The sequence below is a fragment of the Amphiura filiformis genome, chromosome 4 (genome assembly GCF_039555335.1).
Source record: "Amphiura filiformis chromosome 4, Afil_fr2py, whole genome shotgun sequence".
NCBI lineage: Eukaryota > Metazoa > Echinodermata > Ophiuroidea > Amphilepidida > Amphiuridae > Amphiura > Amphiura filiformis.
In genome coordinates, this window is record NC_092631.1 from 12,854,771 (window position 1) to 12,872,570 (window position 17,800).

The 17,800-nt window shown below is 35.5% G+C and overlaps 1 protein-coding gene across 1 annotated transcript in view; it reads right to left on the reverse strand.

Annotated features, from left to right (window-relative positions):
- LOC140150562 (neuronal acetylcholine receptor subunit alpha-10-like) overlaps positions 1–17,363 on the reverse strand; it is a 29,432-nt gene extending 12,069 nt beyond the window's left edge. Inside the window, exons 1-5 of the mRNA XM_072172596.1 lie at positions 16,916–17,363; positions 12,011–12,141; positions 10,467–10,511; positions 9,847–9,956; positions 8,438–8,665 (exon numbers count right to left, since the gene is read on the reverse strand). Of these exons, the coding sequence (XP_072028697.1) occupies positions 8,438–8,665; positions 9,847–9,956; positions 10,467–10,511; positions 12,011–12,141; positions 16,916–16,994 (593 nt within the window). The 5' untranslated portion in view covers positions 16,995–17,363. The remainder of the gene's footprint in view (positions 1–8,437; positions 8,666–9,846; positions 9,957–10,466; positions 10,512–12,010; positions 12,142–16,915) is intronic.
- Between the last annotated feature and the right edge of the window lie 437 nt (positions 17,364–17,800).

Below are 17,800 nucleotides of genomic sequence, written 5' to 3' on the forward strand. Positions count from 1 at the left end.
CCTGTCCAGCACGCAGTATCAATCAATACGAAGATCAGCGCTACCAGAATGCAACCCAGACTGGAGATAGCCGCTAAAGTAAATAAAAGTTAAGTACGGTGATCTTGTATATATCATGAATATAGATAATGCTAAGGGTGAATCATCCTGATTTGATCCAGCAAAATACGAAGAATCTGATGGTACATGCGATATTAGTTTCTGGTAGACTAAAATCTCGCCAAGAATTTTGGCATAAAATTGGCGCTCTTGATTTCATTCTGGACATGGTAAAATATGGTTATGTTACCCCATTTATGATTGGCCGCCAATTCAAGTTTCAAGAAATAACAAATCTGTTTTAGAGATTTAGGCAATTTGTAACTAGGCCTATTCCTGATTTCGTCAAATTAGGCACAGTTGAAGCCTGGGAGTTGAAGTTTGTCATATAGCGCCACATGTTATTAACCCTAATAGCAGTTCCTATCTAGTCGGAATGGGAAGAGATTAATTCTCGATCTAAGATTTGTGAACCAATTCATTCATAAGAAAGTAGTAAAATTCAAAGATATGAGTAGGCCTATAGCTTTGCTATTATTGAAAGCCCTACATGGAGAGACCAAGGGCAGTTGATCTAGTGATGCAATCTATGGTTGGTAAACTTTCCAATCATAGGATTAAGTGGTTTACTGACAATCAAGCAGTAGCTAAACTAAACATGCTAAATTAGCTAAACAAGGTAGTATGAAACATGTGTTGCAGAATATGCGGGACTTGTGTCAGACACAAAATTTCCTTAATCTTTGGAATTAGAGCGGATACCTAGAGCAGAGAATGCATGACGGTTGATTTATAAGTCGTATTGTTGATTCTGATGATTGGGCAATTTCAGATTTTGTATCCAATCCGACATTTTGATCATATAATGGGTCTTCATTCTATAGGCCGCTTTGCTTTGTAGTGTACATATTATATTGACACGATAAATAATGTTCTCAGACAGCAGATGTTGTTTCGGTGAGTAGATGCTGTCAGACAGCAGATATATCCACTCATTTTGGACGACTGTTCATATCATGGTATTTTTGCAGTCAGTAATGCTGTCAGACAGCATGATTTGTATACAATCTGTTTTGGATGGTGGTTATTTGCTAGTATTGCGTTGTGAAAAGTCATCAGTTGGGATGCCCCTGGAATGCCGTTCACTATTATCTTTTCAAATAAAGCTCTAATACCTGTGCTGTAGAAGCTGTCAGACAGCAAATTTTTATTTTTCCAAACTGTTTGGATAGTGGTTTTGTGACTGATGGTATCTAGCAAAGTATAAATGCTGTCAGACAGCAGATCTTATCCAATCTCTATTGGTTACATTTTGTTTTACCCTTTTTGCCTAGTATCAAAAAGAGGTAAGCCCAAGCAGTTGGGAATCATTGTGTTGATGCGATCAGAAAGGTTATGCTTATAACAGGTATCCGTAGTGTATATAAGAGTTTATTCAGATTATATAGATTCTGATTCTTGTTTTTGTTTGTTTTCAGGTAATATTTGGGAGCGGAAGATGGACAAATAGGCCTGTTGAGAAGTTGAGAACCAGCATGAAGAACTTAAAAAACTGGTAGCAGAGTTGCCCTCTGTAGTCTTGAACTCTAAAGCTTTATCTACTAATGCCCAATATACATGTAGTAGCGCTTTTAATAAATGTGAGCATGGGCAAGTAAATTTAATTAGGGTAAAATACAGGCTGATCCTTATTATCAGTCTTTCTCCTTATTTTATCAGCTTGAGCAGCCCAAATCACCAGTACCTAACCTTACAGCAGTCAGCAGTATTGCCTGGGATCGTAAATTGGCTGGTAGCTGATCTGCGTAGCACTCCTTGAGCTTAGTTGAAGGGTTTAAACGCAAGCTTTTGTCTTCAAAAGTCAAAAAAGAGCCTATTTCACCGGGAATATTGATTCAAATGTATGAGTATTATTGTGAGATTCAGCAAATCTTTCCGTAAAAAACTCGCAATATCAAAACAGTATGTATGTGTTTAGTCGTATACGAGCTTATACGCTTGTTTTCCACGTTTTGACGAACTGTCGCCCATTAAGTTTGATCGTCTTGATTTCAAACAGTCACATCATTCAATATTTATTCCGAAGAGTAAATCTGATGTTTTCAGAGATGGTAATCATGTGGTAATTGCAAACATAGGCTCAAAAACATGACCTGTTGCTTTGCTTAAAAAGTATTTAGAGTTTATAATAGCCCAATTCAAGTTGTTGATTCAGATTGTTTTATTTTCAGAAATATTTCGGCTATAAAATTGGGTTATGAGATGCTAACCGGCCTATATTTTATTTATTCGTGTTAGAGACATCATTTTAAATGCCCTAAAACCTATTGTTGGGGATGCTTCAGTGTATTGTGTCCATAGTCTACGTTCAGGCAGCGCCTCTGAGGCAAAATACTCGGGTTAATGATTGAAGGTTTAAAAGGTATGGAAGGTGGAAGTCCGAGTCAGCCAAAGATGGCTATGGGAAAGTTTTGCTTGAAAGCAGGTTGGCGGTGACAAAATCACTTGGCCTCTGATTCCCTGACTTTTTTCCTTCATGGAGCATTACAGTAGTGCTCTGATCAATAACAGTACCGACAATTAATGCTAATTTATTGTTTCTTTGTTTGTGTGAGGGGGGCCCCGGTGGGGGATCTCAGTGTCGGGAGGTATGAGTGAAGAATTGGAAATTTATTCGGTTGATACTGCCCTCGTTGAATTAGAATAAATTAAACTTCTTCACGATTACGTCATCGGGAATGAGATTGTGAAGGGTTGTTCCGGGGCTAGATCACTTCACGTCGGTAGCTGGAGCCTACAACACACAATTTTTATATATATTTTTTTTGCTGTGGTCAAGCTGGTTAGTATTCTGGATGGGAAGGTCTTTTGGCACGTGAAATTTTGGCGGGAGGGAGAATCGAACACCAGATTGGCATGGGGTGACTAGGCTGGGCCAATCTACGTTCTCAAATTTTCTTGTTCTTTATCAATAATTCGAAATATTAATAATAATAAAAAGTTCAAGTTTTTCGAGTTTTCGTAGCTCCCTAGTTGCTGCGTTCGTATTCTGTGTAGGCTGTCCTATTGTAATAGATTCAAATCTACTGATCTATGTGGTAATTTAAGACAATGGATTCATTATGTTTAACATAATGGTAATCATGGAGCATTACAGTAGTGCTCTGATCAATAACAGTACCGACAATTAATGCTAATTTATTGTGTTTTGGTATGTTTCTTTGTTTGTGTGAGGGGGGCCCCGGTGGGGGATCTCAGTGTCGGGAGGTATGAGTGAAGAAGGAATAATCTTGTATCAATCAATTCATTACGATACAAATCAATCAAATGCAAGCATTGTGCTTTCATAATATTACCTTTCATAGTATGTATGATATATCTGCAAGTGGTATGTTATTTGTTATTATTCGAAATACAGTGCATTGGTAGGAGTGAACCCTTTAAACATGACTGTTTTCAAGTGCCGGGAACTACAATGCCAAACAGCTGCTAGTTTGACCCATTTTAGCACAATGAATGTTTACAACTAAAATACCGTAGAATTTCATCTACAAGCAGGGGCGTAGCTAGCTTTCTTGGTCAGAGGGGAAAAAATAAAAAAATGGCAGTTGCATCATACAATACATATGAAGAGCTTTGTTTCAAAACCCCTTACATCCACTTTTGGCCAAATTGAGTTATTGGCATAATATTATAGTGTGGGTAAAAATACACATTTTGGTGGTTGTTTGACCTTCATACTACCTTCCTTCCGAGTTATCGCATATTTCCCGTTTGGGAAATCTTAGGGAATTTCCGGAAATCTGAACTTAAAATGAATATAGAATTGTTTTGTTTTAAATTTTTTGATGCATAATGGTAGCCTGGAATGTTCCTTACCTATTAAAACCAAAAGGAACTGTTTTTGGGTCACTATGTTTGAAAACATCATTTTAATTAACAAAAGGTGTAGCTTCGGAAATACCCAAAAAATGCCATTTTCCAGAATTTAATTAAAAATTCACAATTAAAAAAGTAAATGAGATATTTCAATTTTTCTTTTTGATTTTCAAAGCATTAGTCAAGTTACATAATGTAGTGCAAACAAATGGGCTCAAATTTGATTGCAAAGGTGGTTTCTAGAAAAGGGGTAAATTTATTTTGTTGCAAAACCCCTTACAAAAAGTTTTCATTATCTAGATCAATATATTATTGAAAAATAACACCTTGATGTTTTGCAAAAGTTCATTCTGCAAATCATATAGTTTGCAAACTTGCTTAATTTATTGATGTTAATGAGTTATGTACGTTTTACAAAAGTGTTGTTTCAGCCCTCTTTACAACGTAACTCAAGAGCCGCAGCACCTATAAAAGTATATGTGATATTTTAATTCTTCTACACACTCGCTATGAATTGAGCAATACAGTTTTTTCCAAAGCTCACTACCATTCGTAAGATGCTGTGAACTACCAAATCACAACAGTTTAAAATAATTAATAACCTTAATGTACCCTTTATATAACCCGACATTTAAACGTTTTCTGACAACCTTTATAACCTTTTGCGAATGATGTCGAAAACGTTTTGTGTTTGCTGGGCGGTTATCTGACCATAAATCAAAGGCTGCCGGTTCCAAATCTGCTGTACATGAGCATATCTCCAGGAGTAATAATTTCCATCAAATAGACTGGGAAAACGTAAAGGTGTTGGAAAAAGAACCCAAATAATTTTCCAGAAGAGTCCTAGAAGCCATCCACATCAGGAACAAAGGACCGAACTTGAACAGAGACGCTGGACTGCACACTTAGATTCAGTAGTGTTAAGTAGTGTTGAAGTTAACAAATTCTTCTAATTTAGGATCTACCACTTATGAATATGAAATTTAATATTAAGTTTGTTGTCGGCATTATTTGATAGAAGCAAGCAACATAGTGGAATTTCTTTACGGACGGGGAGGTGGTACTTTTATATTGAGATCAAGAGTTTAAAATCATTCTTTATAAAATGACTTTAATATGACATAGCAATGAAGGTATGTGACACAAACGGGCGACCGTTTAAACAAACAAACAAACAAACAAACAAATAGTCACACGAAATGAACAAAGAACATTCAACACTATATATTACCAATGGCAGCAGTACCCCGGAGCAGTACAGTTGAATTTTATGATACATGTGCATCGGATACCAACTTCCACTACACGTTAATAATTAAGGAAATGTCTGATATGGAATAATCTTTTATCAATCAATTCATTACGATACAAATCAATCAAATGCAAGCATTGTGCTTTCATAATAAACATCTCAAAAAATGACCATTATTCAAAAACGGGTAATTGTATTACAAATCTGTAAAATGCGTTGGAAGCAGAATTTATTTCTGCACATTTTGACACCTCATTTGTAGCAATTGACTAAATATTGACGTCACGGCGTACATTTAAATCAATGAAGCCAAAGATTTAAAAGTTGCAGTAAATTCTATTGATTTTACATTTAGTATAATGGAAGAAAATCTGTGTAATGATATCTGAGTGTTTTTGTATTGTAAAAATTTGTATGTAAGTGCAACTTTCAAATCTGTACCTCACTACATTAACTTGACCGGTGTTTTATTGTTTTCTGGGCTATCGTATCAAATGAGGTGTCAAAATGCGCAGAAATAAATTCTGCTTCCAGCGCATTTTATAGATTTGCAAAACAATAGCCCCTTTTTGAATAATGGCCATTATTTAAGGGGGGTTAGTTACTTTTTTTGAGATGTTTATTACCTTACATAGTATGTATGGTATATCTGCAAGTGGTATGTTATTTGTTATTATGCATTCGAAATACAGTGCATTGGTAGGAGTGAACCCTTTAAACATGACTGTTTTCAAGTGCCGGGAACTACAATGCCAAACAGCTGCTAGTTTGACCCATTTTAGCACCATACTGCAGTCACTGTCCGTTTTCCTATACACAATACACAGTGCTCTTACCATTGACGCGTGACCTCTACAAATAGCCTACGTTAAAAGTATGGGGATTTGCCTAGTAAACGTCGCTGTGTGAAAAATAACCGGCCAATATTAAAAGTACTCTTCTAAAGTTCTAGAAAATATAGTTTTGTAACATGTCCTAAATTTTTAGCTAATTTAGATGTTTGGAAATATGCGTACTTTGGTGTTTTAGTGTATGTTATAGGTAATAGTACATTGCCTAGTTAACGTCGCTGTGTGAAAAATAACCGGCCAATATTAAAAGTACTCTTCTAAAATTCTAGAAAATATAGTTTTGTAACATGTCCTAAATTTTTAGCTAATTTAGATGTTTGGAAATATGCGTACTTTGGTGTTTTAGGAAGGATATGTAAACGACAGATAACACCAAAAATATGAAGAAATTATTTCCAAACCGTGTTAAGTCTGCAAACCACCATGCTTCTCATTTTCAAGAACGCTGGTTAACAATAAGCACGTATTGTCTCATTTTGTATACAAAGACCACACAGAATTGTTCTCTAGCGCTCGCTTTATAATCGTTCACCCAACTGAAACTATAATCCCAGCGCATTGCTCCATTGTACGTGTAAAGCAGAAACATATGTTGTGTGTATTTAACCAGAGAAGATATGATTTAATCAGTTGAGCTGTTTTCAATGAGTGTTATCTTGGTATATACGTCTAGCCCTCTTCTTTTGTTCCATTATCTATTGTATTTCTTTTGTTCAAAATCTGGTCAACTGTTGATTATATTAAGTAATGTGGACAGGTCAAGATAATCTGGACAGGTCAAGATAATCTGGACAGGTCAAGATAATCTGGACAGGTCAAGATAATCTGGACAGGTCAAGATAATCTGGACAGGTCAAGATAATCTGGACAGGTCAAGATAATCTTGGTCAGGTCAATAAATTTTGAACAGGAGAAGTACATGTTCATATTTAGAAACACTGGCCACATTATTTGACTTTTTGGACATTTCAACAAACTTAAAATGCATCAAAGTTTAATATATTTTACACGATCAGCATAAATTATTATGCAAGTTTATGCATATTAGATTTAAATGAAGATGGTAAACAATACTTGTGTGTATTGAATGACACCAAAAACACCTTTATTGAATAATGCAAATTAGTTTGTATTATGTCTCTTAAAGCCTGTATAATTAGGACGAGGATGTCAATCTACCTTTGTCCCCCCTCTCCCAACAAACGCAGATTCCGACAAAGTAGGTTACAAAACAAGAGCCATGAGGTCTTACAAATTAAGTTCAACCAAGGATATTTTGCACCTAAAATGCAGTACATTACAGGCCACAAGACTAGATGTAGAAAAACTACAACAATCTGAGGCCTAACCCCAACCAAAATAGGTCGAGGAGGGTACCAAGGAATATGCGTTGATTTGGTTCAGGACATTTGTTCTATAAGTATATTAAAGATAAATATAAATTCTATGGTGTTAAATGAGTTACCGTCATGTCTAGGTAAAACACACCCACTTTGGTAATTTGACCTTTGAACTATTTACATATTCATTATTAATATTACGAATATGTATAAAGAATTAATAATAAGAATTAAATAAGGCTATCGAGTGGGACAGGGCCACAAATGAATTGAATAGAATCTCCCGTTAAAATCAATGCTGTATTGATTTGATTAAATCACTTGCAATTGATACTTGATAAGACTCGTAGACTCGAACGCAGGACACACAGAAAGAATATTACACTGTCTCGGTGTGTTTTTATTTTTGGAAAACCCTAAACTTACACAAGATAATCATATCAGCTTTTCCAGTTTGTATTTTGGAAAATGAATAAACCATAACAACAAATTCGTTTATTTTGGCTCACCGTAAATGTAAGATAAACGGTTCAAAACAGACCATTACCATAGATAATCGGTGTCTTGTTGAATGGTGAGACATGAAGGGTCTCGCTCGGAGGCGACTAACATGCTCTCCATACCTCAACAAGACACCGATTATCTATGGTAATGGTCTGTTTCTCACCCTTTATCTACTACTTAATAGCTTTTAATGGGGTTTAAGTCCTGCAAAGGTCGAGGTGAATTCTACTGTAGACATGACTGCATCATGCAATGAATGTTTAGAACTAAAATACCGTAGAATTTCATCTACAAGTTGGGGCGTAGCTAGCTTTCTTGGTCAGAGGGGGAAAATAAATTTTGGGGGGCACAGACGAAAAAAATGGCAGTTGCATCTTACAATACATAATACTGGTTTTGTTTTTAGAGAGACTGTACTCTTCGAGCTTCCAAATAAGGCTTTACTGTGACGATGTGCGCGCGTAGCGCGCAACAAAATTGTATTTTACACTATTTTGGTCCATGATCGGGTGAATTTTGGTGGAAAAGGGGCTCCTTGCCCCTTTTCTATAACTACATGTATTTGAACCTACCTGTCTTGTGCTGCCAATCGGCCTACCTCGGGAAGCAACTTAACTTGAAGATCAGTATAAGACCATGATGCGTAGTTCATCTCACACACTTGAGTATCAAATGGAAAATGACGTACAGATATCTTACAGTAACTTGAGAGAATACCTGGACTCAGCCATTCAACTCGACCATCGTACCAAACTAACGATAAAGGGTCTGGTTTGAATCGGGTGAATTCTGGATCCACACTAAAATAGAAAACAATTTATTTTGATAAATGTAATTTCCTATTTAGAGTGTAGTGTTAGCTTCTCTAGAAACCCCTTGCCATAAAATATTAGGTTTATCATGTTTATGATTGGTATTTCCTCTCTCAATCCCTCACCCTCTCCCACCAGGGAGGTAAATAACTGGCGAAACTGGTTGGGCAAATGCCCACACAGTAAATTATTTTGCCCATCCAGTAAATTATTTTGCCCATCCAGTAAATTATTTTGCCCACAATAAAATGGGCACAATATAATTAGCATGAAAGTTCATCTGTGTTGGTAAACTTCATAATTGGAAATTTAAACTTATGATCTCAACACAATATAATTGATTAGTACAATGATGTCCCTTGAAATCAACTGTTCCTACTTGCTTTTGAAAGTGATGTGTCTTTTCATAATATTTGGCATATTTATTTGATTGAATCAGTTACAACTTCAGAGCAGGAATAACTATCACATGGTACACAATGGTATAGAAAGCTAAAATTATCAAAACTAATTTGAGCAATTCCCATACAAATCCTGCAAAAAATTAATGGAAACTATAAATTTGAAATTTTGAATGAGATGGGATTTTTTAATAGATTTGAAACATGGTTTGAAATAACGTAGATTTGCTCATTCCAAGTCTTTGAGCATGCAAATACCTGAATAATATTAAGATAATAATTACCGGTAATTGTACAATTTAAACAATACGTTTTACACCTTTGTTGTTGTAAGCACATTAAAATATTGGGATTAGGTACGAATCATGAAAAAGTTATAAATCATCAAATATAAAACTCCAATCTAAAGTTGATAATTGGTATAAGATTTTTAAATGTTCCAAATGAAATGCATTCAATTTGTCTTGAGAGTTACTACATAAATGTGAGTATGAGAGCTAATAATTATGACATTTTATGTAGCGGTGAAACTAAACCATTTCTTATGAAAATAAATAAATAAATAAGTCCCAGTTTAATACAAGTTTCAATAAGTTGTTGAATCTGAATCTGAAATCAATGTAATGTAAAAATATTATGAGCACCAATAAACTACAGGCAACATTTGACACAATATTCTTGAATTAATAGCTTTTACTACTTCAGCTTTTACTAATACAAATAGTTAAATGTTCAAAAATATGTGAAAATATTAATTGAATTTTTTACTTTGTGTAAAGTGTAATATCAGGTTTCCATATAATATGTGATGGGACGTAAATCGATTGTATTCCGCCAAAGTCTGATGTATTCCACGATATAAATTCATCTCTCCAAGTCTGAAATTAAGAACACACACACACAAAACAATAATAACAGAAAGTAACCTACTTTTTAAACAAACTTTTGCCCAAGAGGATGTTACATGGCAATGAAATGAAACATGGCAGGTACATATGTCCAATCATACAATGTTGGGCAAAACAGCCATATTATATTCAGGTAATTGCACTTCATGACATTATGCGGAACCATTCGCCTAATCACCTATGCATTACATTCATGCATATCATTTAATCAACATCGTATTAATGACCTATGGGAAGACCGAATGGGAAGACACCCGTGTCTCTTCTATTATCTATGCATTAACACGCAATGAACATGATGAATGGAGACGAATGAGTCTACTGTCGACAAGGGACAGGGACTGTAGGAGTCATACTATGCACTAATTGTGTTGACTGATACCCTCTAACAGTCAGGCCATCTAAATAATCAATAACATAACCATCATTGTGAATTAGTAGCGATAAGTTAGAAAAAACTGAAAGAGCATCAATACTAACCTCTTTCACCCAAATACTTATAGTGAAAAGCTGTCGTCTTGTATCCTGTCAAAGATAGAGGTTATTCAAAATATAAGTAAATTATTCGCAAAAAGTATGACATTGAAAATCTATAAAACATAATTTATTTTATTACGTACTAGTATTGTGATGCAGTCAATTACAACATACACCGTTACGGTCTATGCCTAGAATCAAGTATGTATTTTATGTTATTTGAGCAAGTACAGGTAGTACATCGATGTACATAATTCAAGTATTACTTTCATTCGCACTAAGTAATTCCCACAGGTAATTTTCAGCTACGATGTATCATCATCAACAACGCATCGTGGCTGCATTTTAAACATGCTAGGGAATTGCTTTATATTACACCGTTTATTTCAGCATTTCGGTAATCAGTTGAGACAATTTAATTATCGAACCACGTGTTCTGTTTTTTTCTACATGACTATAAGATATCATTAGACTATCACACGTTTTAATATCAATACCAGATGCCCGGGGGTGACACTCAATTTTGAAGGTAACTGCGATGTGTAGTTCAAAATCTGATGCGGCCAATGGACTCTTTATTTTCATAAGAGTGCCGAAATATTTTGAACTTTTTTACTACAAAAAAATCCGCAAAAATAACCTTTTTTTGAGCAAATTTTTGTGAATTTTAGAAAAACGATCGGTGAGATTATATCAAATATCAACTGAAAATGATTAATAAAGGGCACAACGAAAACAAAAAATACCATGTCAGTATGCTCTCAAGAAATAAAGAAAATCCAGTTTGTACACAAAATACAGGCCAAAATCGATTTCGGCTTAAAATATTAGAAACAAATTTTTGGCTAAATATGAAAAAACTATTCTAATCTAATTACAATTGTTTTTTTATTGGGTTATACAATTACGATGAGGTTGCACCAACTATCGCCCTTATTACCATGGGTACGGTGGGAGGTCAATATTTTTATCGTTAAAATTAGTGCACAGAATGGTCCCACAATCATTTGGCGGTTGTTAAAAATTGTTAGCGCGTCGGAGGCAAATCTGATTGGTACTGTAGGTGTAGGGTTGGCACTTTCGCAGAAAGGGGCATTCGGTGAGAGCAAAATGTAAAAAATATGGGGTCATTGGGTGAGAACATGACATTTTTTTGTAATGGAACCTTTGGGTGAGAGCCGAAACACGGGCCGAAACAGCGCCAACCTCGAAAATTGAATTTCTAGTTCTAAATGGCATCAAATTTCGTTGTATTTTCAAAATAAGGAACAAAATCAGTGATAAATGAAAGTTGCTGTTCAAAATGGAAAAATAAGGGTCTTTTGGGTGACAGATCAAATGGAAAAATAAGGGGTCTTCAGGTGACAGGGCATGTGTTCGTAAAACAATATGGGATCTTTAGGTGACAGCGACGCTGAAAGGGGGGTCTTAACAGCCATGCATACGCGTCACCTCCAAAGTGGGAGTGCCCCCCGGGCCCCACCCTCGTTAGATGAGGGTTAATGTCAGAGTAAAGAACGTGGTTTGAATAAGCTGTGTGCACTTACCATATCAATAAGATGGTGAAACAACACCCTGAGCGTGACATTTGTTACTGTATCTGTGTCAAATACTGGCCTAATAGAACTGTGGTAGTTACTGGTAATATGCTCTATTAGTTTCACTCTGCTACTCGTAGCTATTTGAGGACAAACATAAACAATAAAGACGTATTTGTATCAAACCAGATATCCAAGTAATTAGACAGCGGAAAGTCAAATTTCGCTTTTTGTGACCCATTCCCACAAAATCCGGAAAGATTTTGATATGGCTGTATAAATGATTATAAGTTACACCAAATTCATTTTTGAATCGTGTAGATCTACGGTTTGCCCTCACGTCCGAAAAGATTTAAGTTAGGATTATGATTACGGCTAAGGTTATGATTAGGGTTAGTGTTATAAGGACAGGGTGGGGTTATGATAAGTTAAGGTTTAAGAAATTCTAAGTTAGAATTAGGGTTACGGCTAAGGTTATGATTAGCGTTTAGTCCGGTATCTACGGGAATTTAATGATGACCCCGAACTCTACCATACCAACTTTTTAGCTTGCTTTTATGGTCCTATAACACATGCAAGATGTTAACAAAAAATAATTCCCGGCACTCCGGCCATATTCAAGGTTAAAGGTCAACAAAGTGGTCAAGTTTCAAAGTTGCTCAAATCTGGTTAACACCAAATTATTCCTCTCATTGCAAGGATTCAGAAGAAGTATAGTTTGACCTACCTGCGACATATCGTTCTCGAGTTATAAGCAAAAAGGTTAAAACATTTTTGGGGGGTCAGTTTTTTTGGCCACACAGAAAAATGCTCCGATTGCAACGAAATGAATTACGTCATCTGTTGACGTAATGAAAAAAGGGTGTTTTAGCGGGAATTTCGTTCGATATCAAAAAAAAAATTCTGATTGGATGAAGAAAACATTTGGAATTTTGACAAAAACAATCACAGATGCCGTATTTTCCACTAGTCACCAGCTAGAAGCTCACACAGCTCTTATGATGCTACGCACTCAACCGTGCAGTGTAATCAAAGACTGTGGAGACAAGCACTGCTTGCTTTGACGAAATTGTGTGCTCAGGTGTATCGAGGTGGAAACTGTGCATAAATATCAAATGTACTTTGACTGGACTGAATGTGGGATTATAACAAAAGTTAACAGGCTGAAATGGGCTATTCCAATTAAATGTCTATGGAAAATTTTGCGGGGAGCATTAATTTCAAATGGAATTAGCACATTCACCAACTCCATTTAAAACTCACCATCCGTCTGTGGAAGATTTAGGTTCATTCAGGGTGTAATTCAATTCAAAGGAGCTACATAATGTGTTCATTCTAATTGAAGTTCATACTCTCCCCGTGAAAGATATTTTCAAAAACTTCTACAGGGGGATTGTGAACTTCAAATGGAATAGCCCAATACTGGTACTTTTGTGCTTCGGTTAGTACCACGGATATCAATTCGACTACTATTAAACAATGTCAACAAACCTTTTTACAAAACAATATTTGTTATACTTTATATTTGTGACCAACTTGAGCTATAGGCCTTTAAAGATGACATTCCCATAAAAAAAATCAAATTTTGGAATTCTAAATTTCATAGTATTTGACCTTGGGACTGAGTGGACTTTCAAATCCTTGAAAGTACTTATTAAAAAGAGGTTTATTTAATCAATAATTGACAGTTGAACTATGATAATCACTATTCAATCCTGTGTAAGACAGGAAACTAATTACATTCATCAGACTAACAATTTGGCAAAAATATCAAAGTATCATTTACAAAATTATCCACATCTTGAAAAGTATTGATGCTATGTACATAATTTTGGTATCATTTTAAAGCTTATTGTCCCATGCGTACATTTGTATTCAAATCATGAAATGTCAAAAATGCGACTTGTTCTTGGTTTTGTCGGAACGGGTCACATATATGAAGTTCCATCAAACTTCATACTAAACGATTGGAAAGGAGAGAGTAGTGCAATGTATTATTTTTTTTCTTATTATCTCTCATGCAAGGTGGTTAGCATATTTTTATTATTATTATCATTATTATTGTTATTATTATTATTATTATTATTATTATTATTATTATTATTATTATTATTATTATTATTATTATTATTATTATTATTATTATCATTATCACTATCACTATCACTATCACTATCAGTAGTAGTAGTAGTAGTAGTAGTAGTAGCAGTAGCAGTAGCAGTAGCAGTAGCAGTAGCAGTAGTAGTAGTAGTAGTAGCAGTAGCAGTAGCAGTAGCAGTAGCAGTAGCAGTAGTAGTAGTAGTATTAGTAGTAGTAGTAGTAGTAGTAGTAGTAGTAGTAGTAGTAGTAGTAGTAGTAGTAGTAGTAGTGAGATCAAATCACTTTATTATCAAAATACATATAAAACCATTGAACAATAAAGGAATACAATAAGCCCAGGACAGATCGTATAAAAGATCATGCAGGGCGGACAAATACAGTATAAAAACATATAAGCACTAGAAATAGCAATATTAAAAGACATAAAAAGATATAAGATTTCATTATTTATCACATTATGCACTGAGCAAATTGCACTGGTCCCAAGACCTTTCGTCTTTGGCATGGTAAATGACAAAAGAGACAATGATGGACAATTTGGAAACCTTGTCGCGGAATTCCTTGAAACAAATCGGGGAGTGAACTAAAGAAGTGAATGATTTGAGCCTGTCAGCATTATCTTCGAAATCATTTCCCTGAATATCAGTATTTAATTGTAATATTCCGAATTAATTGACAGCTCTCTATTGTGAACTCGGATTTACTTTAAATTGCGACAAGCTTCGCTATTTAATGGGGAAAATTGCCAAGACTTTGAACCAAGCCTATATGTAATGCTTCGGTGTCACAGGTTGTTTGAACAACCCAATATTTTACTGCCAATTATCCATGATACCTAATGAACCATCAACGTTTTTCACATTAACTTCATCGGTTTGATTAGCTTGATTAGCTGAAGCCTGGAGTGCCTCTAGCATGTGATAAGAAACACTCTGTTTAATGGAATGTCAGTTTGATATATATCAAAGTGTGATGTATTTTACTCTATTATAGTGTGTCTCGTCTTAAGTTGAGAGTAACGCCATGTTGGATTTTGCCGTGTCACGTTCGAATCAATGCGTTTACGCTGTTGCGTCGCTAGCGTACGGACAAATCGTATACACCCCGCAGGATTAGGTTAGCACGTGCTATTCGAATATGCCACTGCGAAATCCAACATGGCGTTACTCTCAACTTGAGACGAGACAAATAATGGTGCAAACACGACTCAATTAATGGCCAATTCAGTGATCCCAGCAAAAGTGTAAACATGTTTAAATTAAGTATAAATCGCCTAAAAGTGAAGGGTAAAATCAGAGGATGATTTAAGCACTTCCCACCACGCCACTGTGTTGACATGCGGTTACAACAGCTGTGTGAGTGAACATGACACCACTGCTCGCACATTGCATTGACGGGCATGGTTAAATTTGAATTTGGACTGATATATTTACAATAAAAACGCATTCAAAATGCTAGTCGATTTCACATTTTATGTTACCTACAGAAGGTGTGAATTATCCTTTATGCACACATCATAATAATGACACACGCACAATTCCTAAACAACATCGTTTGCACAGAATTCAATGGGATTTAAAAAGTAAAGTGGCAGTTGAAACTCTGGGGATAACACGTTTGCAGTGCATGATGGGGCTTCCTTAAATCATCCTCTGGGTTAAAATTGTCATGGGGTATTTTTGAAATGAAAAATTTTGCCAAAAAAAAAAGACGTAAAAAGAAAAAAGAGTAAAACAGCAAAAGTTAAAGCCCCATTCAAATACATACATACATGTAGTGCGTGTAAAATGTCTCATTGTCTTTAAAAATACACGGCTTTACCACTAGCATAATATGACACAAACAAAGGTGCCAAATCTGATGATTCCTACTATCATCTGGAGGGCAAATCACTAAATAGACCTTTACGAGAATGGGGAAAATGACATTTGATATCAATAAAGGGACAATTCAAGAGAAAAATTGGTTTCTTATTCAAGAGAAAGGAATGGTTCTCCTGATATATAGGGACTTACACTCTTAGAATAAACTATGTTCCCGGAAAAGGTTCCATAAAGAACCAAAAAAGTTCTATCAGCCATTTTTATGGTTTTAAGTACCCGGTAGAGCCGGTCAATAGTCTGGTCGCCCCTCTAAATATGTGACCATCCTTCTCAAACCGCTTGTAAAGTCGGCAAATTGTATTTCGAGTTACAGTGCAAAATGTGCAAAATAGGTTGTATTCATATTTACCTAATGTTTGTCCTACATGTTTCTCATTTTAGTGTCAGTCAAACGCCAATCTTTAATCCTATTATTGAAGAGGATAATAAGCTTATACCTATGTATAGAGTTAGTAAATACCTCTAGTCTTTGTTTGCTTTGGCTAAATCCTATCAAGTGGTGGGTTAACTAACAATCAACAATGAGAGGACATTCCTGAACCTCGTTGACTTGGGGATGATTTGAAGTGACCGCCAATTATGACAATTTGATATGTAATACCAGCGATATGGAAAAAGAGAAATAATGTACCACCAAAGTAATGTACCCTTTTACTGAAGGAGCAAAGTTTAACAAGCCATAACTCCGCTTCTGGATATTGTTTGAAGTCAAATGATATATCATTGTAAAGCTTATGATATATATTTTTTAAACACGGAAGAAAACCAAATTGACCAGGGGCCGACTTTACGAGCGTTTCGACCTGGACGGTCACATATGTTTCCACTGACTACCACTAGCTCTAGCGCCTTTAATAGTTTAATAGCCAAGAGTAAAGTAGCATATTCTAAATACGTTTGTCAACAATTCGTTTTTATGTAAAGTACTTACCTTGCACCATGGGTATATCTGAAAGAACCAATATTCCAATAGTCATAACAAACTGCAAAACGGAAATAAGATGCCTCATGTTGCAGAAGATTTATTGTGTGGAATATAAAGAATAGGTACTAGCATTGGAATCATATATTTGTAATGAACACTGGTGTCCTAAAATATGCGATTGGTCTTCTTGAGGTTTCGCTATTGCTAGCATTCATTCTAGATGGATAGATTACGCCACTTGATCCGAAATACCCAAATGGCAGCTTGTTATCCAAGTGTACATCTTGCATTCTTGTCTATGTTGAGTGATACCTGGAAAACAAGACTACCATGACCATGACTACTGGTCTCCATCAAATGTTGATGTAAAAAATCTCATTACAACGTACCCTGCTGCTTGTCACGAGTTGAGTATACAGTGCTGAGCTTAATAGTGTTGTAAAGCTCGCTCATCATAGATAATCACACTGGATAGTTCAAATCAACAAAGGTATAAACCAGGACGTCTAGTCGGATACATGTACTGTGTAGGTATGTAGATTTTGAGACATAACGCAGGTTGGCTTTTTCAAATAATGACGTTTAATATTCAAATAGTTGTGAAATTAAAAGGTAATACTCACGTGGAGGGGAGGGGCGCTGACATACAAGGTGTCCCATAAAAAGGTACCGTAGAAAATGGACCACATTTTCTGATAGTACAGCAAAACAATATCCATATTATTTACTCATCCTTCTTGTAATATTGTCTGATAAATTTCAACTCCGCATCTTAAAAGCAAGTTTAAAACATATGTGCCCAAGATGACAGGGGTGTCAAGAGTGGCTAACTATCAAAATATCGCACAACGAAATTTGAACACAGGCACACGTGTGACGTTTGTTTTAACA